At 53.2% G+C, this 8,903-nt stretch overlaps 1 protein-coding gene across 1 annotated transcript in view; it reads left to right on the forward strand.

The window, feature by feature from the left end:
- TRAIP (TRAF interacting protein) overlaps positions 1–8,361 on the forward strand; it is a gene marked incomplete at its 5' end in the record, with an annotated part of 20,061 nt that extends 11,700 nt beyond the window's left edge. Inside the window, 9 exons of the mRNA XM_010175250.1 lie at positions 574–689; positions 1,954–2,041; positions 3,599–3,688; positions 3,919–4,007; positions 4,751–4,906; positions 5,107–5,155; positions 5,693–5,818; positions 6,361–6,411; positions 8,230–8,361. Of these exons, the coding sequence (XP_010173552.1) occupies positions 574–689; positions 1,954–2,041; positions 3,599–3,688; positions 3,919–4,007; positions 4,751–4,906; positions 5,107–5,155; positions 5,693–5,818; positions 6,361–6,411; positions 8,230–8,361 (897 nt within the window). The remainder of the gene's footprint in view (positions 1–573; positions 690–1,953; positions 2,042–3,598; positions 3,689–3,918; positions 4,008–4,750; positions 4,907–5,106; positions 5,156–5,692; positions 5,819–6,360; positions 6,412–8,229) is intronic.
- Between the last annotated feature and the right edge of the window lie 542 nt (positions 8,362–8,903).

The raw sequence follows: 8,903 nt of genomic DNA on the forward strand, positions 1-8,903 counted from the left end.
TGGGCTGCATGCCTCTCCCCTTCTTGGAGAGGGAGGGAAGGGTCCTGCTGCAACATCTGCCTCCACGTGCTGGGTTGTCTTGCTCCATAAGGTTGGCAACTGTGGCATTAGCAGGCCTGCCCTTGCCTCTCCATGGTCTTGCCCCTGCTATGTTTCCAGCCGGCTGTTCTCCCTAAACAGCAGCCAGGCATGGTGCTGTGTACAGACTGGCCTCATCTCTGGTGCTTTCAGTGTGGCTACATGCCATTCCTGTTATCAGAGGATGCTGGGGCAGAATCCCAGCCTGGGAACAGCCAGCCACAGGGCTATAAGGACCAACAGCTGGGCCACCAGCCCTGTGTCGGTATGTGTGTACAGCTGCCCTTTCTCTAGTCTGTCCACATAGCACTACTCTTCCCTGGCAAGCAGCCCTACTTGGGCTACTTGGGGCAGTTGTCTCTCTCTTCCCCCACGACACCCAGAGTGTCTGCAGCAGGAGCTGAGGCTGCACCAGCTCCATGGGGGGAAGCAGGGCTTCAACCTCTTTCCCAGCTCTGCTTGTGACTCATGAACTGAGGGTATTTATTTGTGTGCAGGATTGAGCTGTTGCTGCAGAGCCAGCGCCCCGAAGTGGAGGAGATGATCAGAGAGATGGGAGTTGGGCAGGCAGCGGTGGAACAGCTTGCCATCTACTGTGTCTCACTGAAAAAGTAGGTGCTGCGAGCTTGGCACAGCCAGGCCTAAAAGAAAGCTGGGGAAGGACTTTTCATAAGGGCAGTTAATGACAAAACAAGGGGAAATGGGTTTAAGCTGAAAGAGGGGAGGTTTAGATGAGATATTAGGAAGAAATTCTTCACTGTGAGAGTGGTGAGACAGTGTCCCAGGTTGCCCAGGGAAGTTGTGGATGCCCCCTCCCTGGAAGTGTTGAAGGCCAGGCTGGATGAGGCTTTGAGCAACCTGGTCTAGTGGAAGGTGTCCCTGCTGCTGGCAGGGGGGTTGGAACTGGATGAGCTTTAAGGTCCCTTCCAACCCAAACCATTCTGTGATTCCATGCTATGACTCGTGCTGTCCTGGGTGTGCCCAGGGAGATGGCTCTGCCGAGTACCAGCAGGCACACAGGTTCTGTGGGGCTCTCACTGCCTGTTTGGGCCTTCGCTGAGTTTCGACTGACAGATTCTGGGGACCTAGACTGGAGCCTGTCACACTGAACTCTTCCTGTTGTCACTGTAGTGACATGCGTGTCACCATGGGAACTGTCTCCAGAGTTGTCAGTGCACCTCTGAGGTGATGATTATCGTTCCCTCCGTTCTCCTCTCATGCCTGGGGGAAAATGAGTGGATGAGGGGCTCCAGGTTGTACCCTCTGCTGCCTTGCACTGTGCAGCTGTGGCCTCAAGCGCTCTTGGGCAAGGTGGATCTGCAGTGCTGCCTTCTCCTACCTGGAAATCCATCTGGTCCTGCTGGGCAAAACCACAGCATCTCTGGGACCATTCTGATGGCAGCTGAATAATTGCAGCTTTGATCCAAAGCTGTAATGAGGCAAGTGTCCCTGTGGTGTAATTGGGAATGAATGTGCATGGCCAATAGTATGAAGTCTCTGAAAAGTCACTTAAAGCAAAGTCCCCTATTTGCTGCCAGCATGGAGGCTGCTCTGTTGTCTGTCTGTCTGTTTCACTGGCAACTGAAATGTTTCTGGATCCAGTTTCCATTTTGCTGGTGAGATCTGTTCAGGCCCTGTTCTCAGGCATGATATCCCAGGCAGCTTTTTTCTCCCCTGGGGTGTAGCAGCATGTTTGACACACTGTTGGTCAGCGTTGGCACACTCAGCTCTGTTCCCTAAAGGGTTCTGTGTCTCCTGGGTTCTCTCTGGTGGCTCTACATTTGCAGAGCTTCAAATTAAGGGTCTTGGCTTGTCTCTGAGAAGTTTTATCTCGCTGCTCTCACAAACAGCAAGACTTTTCTGGTCTCTTTGCAGGGAATATGAAAACCTGAAGGAGGCTCGGAAGATCTCTGGTGAGATGACGGAGAAGCTGAAGAAAGACCTGTTTTCTGTCAATAGCAAGGTAAAGGAAGCATATGTGTTGCCAGAGTGCCATCTGGTCTGTAGATCCCTGTCAATAATTGTGGCCCAAGCCCTCTGCAGTGACTTCTCCCTCCCAGACAGCACTACCTGAGCGGTACAGGTGGTGTGGAAGTGTCAGGCTGGGGTTTCTGGGTGAGGGTGTGATGCTGTGGTGAGCAAGCAGCTCATGGGCTGTCATCAGGAGTGCACTCTCTGGGGACACTGGTGGGGCAGCATGTTCAGAGCCAGCTGCAGTTTGGCAGAGAGCCTGGACTAGAAGGCAGCAGCACACAGGTGCTCTGCTGCTTCCTCTCTGCTTCCTTTGGAAGCAGCACTGCCTTCGTCCTGCCACACTGCTGAGCATCAGCTAGCTCAGGGGCCAGCCCCTCCTGCTGCAGAACTGGTCTCCTAGGAAGGGGGGGGGAGGGTGTTTGGAGCCAGCACTGGTGGAGCAGGGCTTAGCCCTGGCTTGGCACAGCCACAGTCAGACCCTGCCTTGTGCCTTCAGCTGACTGAGCTGGGCCAGGGCAGGAGATCCCCGAGGTGTGGTGAGGACATGCAGGTGGCTTTGACCTGGCACAGAGCTTGGAGCTGCTGATGTGCCTCTATTGCTGCTTCCCCTGCTCCAGGCCAGGCTGGGTTCTGTTAGCTCAGGCCAGCAATTGTTTTCTGTCCGTGCTGGTAGCAAGTCCCTGTGAAACGTGTGTGTGTGTGTGTGTGTGTGTGTAGACTTGCTCTCCAAGGTGCAGATGTTCCCTGGGGCACCTCCATGTCCAAGCTCACAAAATGAGTGACTGAGGTGGATTTGGCCTGGTTTTGTTACTCACCTGTAGCTGCTGTGGTCCCCTCAAATGGATAAGTTGTTTCTGAGATTGCTGTGCTGCTTCCCAGGGTGGTTGCCCCGCTACGTGAGGTGCTGCTGCTGGAATTGGGCTGCTACTGGCTGAGTCAGTGCCAGGCTGCAACCACCACCATGGGTCAGGAGGATGCGAGTCAGTGCTCAGGGCTTGGGCTTGGCTGATGGAGAGCTGACTGTACTGTCACTCTGTGGGCTGGCCCAGACTCCTGAACCCACAGAAGTCTCTGATGTGGTACCAGTCCACTTCTTGACCCCCTGCTCCTGGCATGCTTCCCTGTTGAGTCAGGCTTGTCCATGTGCCAGTATTGCTGATGCACAACCATCATCCAGTCTGTGGTTTGTAATTCCTGTGCTCTGCTGTGTCCAAAGTCCTGTAGGAATTCAGAATGCAGCCACCAAGTGTTAAGAGCAGGGAAAAGCTGTCATCATGAGGCATAAATGATCGGGAAAATGCTGTAGGAAGGTTTGTGTTGGGCAAGCAGCCTTGGAGATCCCTCTGCAGGCAGCTTGAGGAAATGGACAGGCATTCCATTGCTCTGCTACAGGAGAGACTGGTCAGAGGCTGCCACAGGAAAACCGAGCCCTGAGACAGGGATGTAGCATGTGCTGCAGAGCATTCTGCTCTCACAGGGGGACCGTGGTCTGCCTTACCTACATGTTGTAACCAGCACTTTGCTGTTTGGGGCCTTTCTTCTGCAGCTGCAGAAAACTGTTTCAGAGTTGGAGAAGACAAAGGAGGAGTTAAAAAGCACCCAGAAGGATCTGAAGAATGCGGACAAGGAGATTTTGGTGAGACTATCATTCCTCAGTCTGCAGTAACTGGCAGCTGGCCATGGCCTGCAGATGCAAAGCCAGGAGTTATGCTGGCTTTTGCTCAGTGACTAGGTTACCCAGCCCACCTTACTTCTCTTACCTGCCCCACCTTGAGCTCCACCTGACACTGATTTATGGAAAAGAGGCAAAGTAGCTGCTACTAAATCTTTCCTTATCTCACTGTCTGCTTTCCCTCCCCCATCCAGAGTTTGAAGAAGAAGATAGACATCCTGCAGGATACTCTGAAAGTCCCATCTGTAACCAGAGAGACACTCAGTCGACTAGTCTTTGAAAGGTTAGTGAAGCCTATCCTCAGATACAGGCCAAGAATGGAGGTGGTGGGTCCAAAGTAAGAGTCACCAGTTTAACCAGCTGGGGAAGCAGAGACGTGCTAGTCTGGCACACGTTGCAGTAGCACGGTCGTTTTGTTCCTTGTATCCTGTTTTGATTTTTTTTTTTCTTGTTGCTGACAAGGTGTTTGGTTTACCTGGAAATAGTGTTTTGCAGGATTTGGGTCAGGATGGAATGGAAGAATGGGCTAGGCTTTAACAAACTCTTTGTCCTGCCAGGGAAATATCCCTAAAGCTGCTCTTCTGCTTGCCTCAGAGCTCGCCTTCCAGTGAGCATGTCCCGGTGTATGGGGACTGGAGATCTTAGGCAGGCAGAGGAACCTAGCCTGAAAAATGGCATCTTTTACACTTTTATCAAGCTCTTTCTTTTGAGGAGCTTGTGCTATTACCCCAGTACAGCAACTGGGTTGTGTACCCTGAGCAGCAGGGTGCCAGTGTGTTTCCCTGAGCTCTGGGTGCTGCTGTTACAGCACAGACCACTTGAGAGTGAACAGTAGTTGGGGACATTGACTCTAAACTCTGGGATTTGGATTGTCCTTTCTGTGATTTGTAAGCAGAATGGGGCTCTGATCCTGGTCCCACTGCTGTCTTGCAACTCAATGACGTAGCGTGCAGCTCTGTCTTCCTCTTGTCTGCTGGGTGGCTGGTGGTGGCCTCCTGATGGCTGACGTTTTGTGTGGCCTTGCAGCCCTGCTCCCGTGGAACTGCGGCACCCGAAGCTCCACCGCCCAGCCCACAGCGATGAGATCAATCTAGATGCCACTTTTGATGTGGACACCCCTGAGCATCAGCCCTGCGGGTCTCTCTTCAGCCCTGCAAAAAGGCAGAAGCTGGATAAAAAGCCGTGAGTTTTCCCTTCTCTTTCTGTTTCTAAAGAAGATCAAAGTCTTGCTTCTTTGGAAATTGCTGTGTGAGATCAGATAGCTCTCCAGCTGCCTGATGTCGTGCTGCAAGCTCTGTCGTCATTTGCTTGGCCTTGTCTGTCCTTGCCACCTCCAGCTGAACAATAAATCTCTGCTGATTTGCTCCTTGGGCTTCTTACAGGCCTCCTGTGGTAAATCTGGCGAAGAAAGTTCTGAAGGAAACAGTGGAGGTAAAAGGACTGATCTCAATTTCTGTACCATCTCTTTGATTCTGCTCTTAATAAGCTTGGGATAAAGGACCCATTTTCTCCACGTAGGAGATGCTGTGACCATAGACCAGCCTGTCTATAGAACCACAGTACATGCTTCAAACTGCTTTGCTTGACAGTCTCCTAGAAACACTGTATTGCTGCCTCAGGCTTCCTGGGGTTGGGCAGGAGAGGGAAGGTGGGGACCCACGTGCTTCTTGCTAATTATCCCACTTCAGATGTGCTTGGCAATCACAAGGTGGGGCTGACCAGGAGGGCTGTGGGGTCAGCTAAGGGGGCTGTTCTCCCAGCCTTGCTGGGTGCAATGTCCAGACTCCCAGGTGCTGTTCCACCTGAACCCCAGTGGGAGATTGGAAGCTGCTGTTCTTTGGCCTGATGTGGTCCAGCAGCAGCTATTACCCTGAACAGATGTCTGCGTTTATTAGTGCTCCCTGTAGGTGGACTAAATTCAACAGATCACACTGGTTCAAGGGCTTTTCTCATTATTTTGTGGGACAGAACTGGGCAGATGATCTGGAGGATGATGCTCTTAAAGGACTCTTGCCAGCATTCATCAGGAACTCTGTTCTCTCCAAGAAGCCATCTTCGGGTAGCTTGCTGGGTCCTCACAAGAACACGGGCACTGTAAGTATGCCTGTCCAGTTGGTGAGCTTGTCGAGGGCTGGCGCTGCACACCTCTGTCCTGAAGTGACCCTACAGGAGGAAACGAATGAGGCTTTTACCCTGTCACATACAGTGTGTGGAAAATAAATCTTGGAGCGTGACCTGGCTTCTTCCCAGTCCTGCAGAGCTCCAGGGATGGCAGATGCTCATTCCCTTCCTGGCAGCAGATTAAATGTCCCTCCACATCCTATTCCTCCACCTCCTTGTTAGTTTGGGTGTTTTCCTCATATTCCTCAGTCCCAGTGACAAACTCCTAAGCCTTCCTGCTGCTTGGAAAGCTCAGCTTGCTGCAGAAGGTGCCTGAGATACCCCAAATTTATTAATACCCTTCGGCCTTTCTCCAAAGGTGAGGGCTTAACACAAGTACTGAGTGTTTCCAGGTGCTTGTAGCCCCTCCCCAGAACCTGTGGCCTGCAAGGCTTCCCCTTCCCCATAACCAGCATGAGGAGAGGTCACCAAGGCTCTGTGCTGCTGCTCCAGGCTCATTTCTTTCTCTCTCCTAGGTGAGGATGGGGTATGATGGCTTGGGAGGCAGAACAAAGTTCATACAGCCTGTATCCTTTCCTGCAGCTCGTGTGGCAGTAGTGATGCTGTGGGGACCTCATCTCTGTTCCTCCTATTGTATCTCAGCCATCTTGGGGAGTCCTACCACCTTGTCAACCAAAAATGGGCTGGGATTATCAAGGAACCATCAGATTTCTCTCTGTCTGACTCTGAACAAGTCTGAGCTCAGCAAAGGCATTGAAGACCTGAACTTCCTGAGAGCACAGTCAGTGGTGGCTCATCCAGAGGAGCGTATCAACTAGAAATCAGTGCAGTTTGCAGGGGCTGCCTGTGCCCTTGGGCTCTCTGCACAGCAGTGTAGCACAGCCTCTCCCTGGCCGTGTGCCTGCCAGCCTGTGCAGCCAGAGCCTTCGTTCCTGTGGGACGCTGCTGCTCTGCCCTCCTGTCCTAGGGAGCAGCCCTGCAGCAGGTGAGTGGCTGGGCTGAGCTCACTCAGCAAGTGGGGAGCTGCTCAGACTCTTGCTCCCCACATAGGAGCAGCGTCCCCTGCCCTGCAGAGGCTGCCCCTCGCCTGCCTTCCCCAGGCAGTGCTTTCAGGGGTGTGTGGCACACCTGTGGCTCTGACACCACTCTAGCTCCTGGTGCTGGTTTTGAGGGAGTTTTTGCTCTTTGTAGTAAAACCAGGAGGCTGTGGCAGAGAAGCAGCGATGAGTTGTGTCCTGGGCTGCTGCTCCTGTGGCCTCACTGTGAGAGGGTGGAGGTACCCAAAGGCAGGGATGTGTTTGAGCAGCTCTCTGAGGTCAGATGTGCCCATGCTGCCAGCCTGAGGTAAATGGAGAAGGTGGGCAGCTGTCCCAGTGCTACCCCGTGGACACGGCTGGTAGAGGAGCAGCTCCTTTCCCTAAGCCTGAGTGCTGCACTGTGTAACCCTGCAGTTCTGCTAGCATGGCCTGCACCTGTCTGTGCTGCAGGTTTCATTTTTGCCACTTGTGTGTCTCTGAAGGGTATGTGAGCTAAAGGGACTCGCTGCTCTCAGGGCTCTGCCTTGGGAGGCTGTGGGCTCTGGCTGCTGTGCCTTTCCCCGCACAGTCTCCTGGCTCTGAGGTGCAGGGCACATCTCAAAGCTCTGATGGATGTGCTTAAACACTGTTTTGTGTGCAAGGGTTAGCACAGAAGTGAGAAGCGTTCCTTGGCTCATGAGATAGGAGCATGCCTGAGCTCTGCTGCTGTTAGTAAGGGGCAAAGCCCAGCCTGTCCTGCAGGGAGTTTTTGTGTGTTAATGTATGAAATGTGTTTCCTCACATTGTCCTTCACCACAAGGAGGACATGGAGGTGCTGGAGCATGTCCAGTGAAGGGCCTGGAGCACGTCTTATGAAGAGCAGCTGAGAGAACTGGGGTTGTTGAGCCTGAAGAAAAGGAGACTAAGAGGAGATCTCATTGCTCTCTCCAACTCCCTGAAAGGAGGGTGGAGAGAGGTGGGGGTGGGTCTGTTCAGCCAAGTGACAAGAGGAAATGGCCTCAAGTTGTGCCCAGGGCAGTTGAGATTGGATGAGAGGAAGAATTTCTTTGCTGAAAGGGTTCTGAGGCATTGGAAGGGGTTGCCCAGGGCAGTGGTGAAGTCCCCATCCCTGGAGGGATTGAAGAGTCGTGTAGACACAGTGCTGAGGGACATGGGTTAGTCCAGGATCTGTCAGTGTTGGGTTCGTGATTGGACTCGATGAGCTTAAAGGTCTTTTCCAGTCAAAGCAATTCTGGGATTCTGTGAGTAGGTCCCAGGTCTGTGGTTCGGGCCAGTCTGCAGCAGGTATTGGATCACTTGTGTCCTCAGGACCTTGGTCTGTACTTTCCTTGACAGTTTTACCTTCAGACAAACCTGGCAGAAATCCGTCCAGTAGCAGTGAAGAGCAAGAAGAAGAATGTCTCCAGGCCAGCGTCTGCAGCTCCCTCCACATCTTCCTCCAGCAGCAGCCAAGCCAGACTGGACAGTTTCCTGCAGTGAGAGCCCCTGCCCACCCAGGGAGCAGCGGGGCCGGGTGGCTGCAGGGCAGAGCTCACTCACCCAGAGCCTGGCACCAAGCAGAGGGCAGCCACTGCTGTGCAGAGGGCTCTTTGCAAAGCACCGGTGCTGCATTGTGGGTGAGAAGAGCTGCCCTGGGGAGAATCCTGGCCTTGCAGCAAGCTGACAGGAGACCAAGCCTCTGCCTAATGCTTGGACTGATTTACCCCCCTCGTTTTACTCCTCCTTCCTTCTATTTTCATGCAGAATAAACAGCGTTTTCTCATCTTCTGGCCTGCTCAGAGCTCTGCAGTTGCTGCTGCTGTTGGGCTCTCTGGCATTAGGTGGAATTGCACTTCTCCGATGCAGCTGCAACCCAGAGGTGTGGGAAGTGTGTCTGGGATGTCAGGCTGGAGCAAGAGCAGAGAGGAGGGACCTTGGATCAGCTCTGTGCCTGGTGTAAATAGTTCCAAGAAAGTTTCCTGGAGGAAGAAGTGTGCACAGGGCAGGGCAGCGCTGGCCTGTGTTGCTGCAAGAGGGGCTGT

Source organism: Antrostomus carolinensis, unplaced genomic scaffold (genome assembly GCF_000700745.2).
Source record: "Antrostomus carolinensis isolate BGI_N321 unplaced genomic scaffold, ASM70074v2 scaffold25830, whole genome shotgun sequence".
Classification (NCBI taxonomy): Eukaryota; Metazoa; Chordata; class Aves; order Caprimulgiformes; family Caprimulgidae; genus Antrostomus; species Antrostomus carolinensis.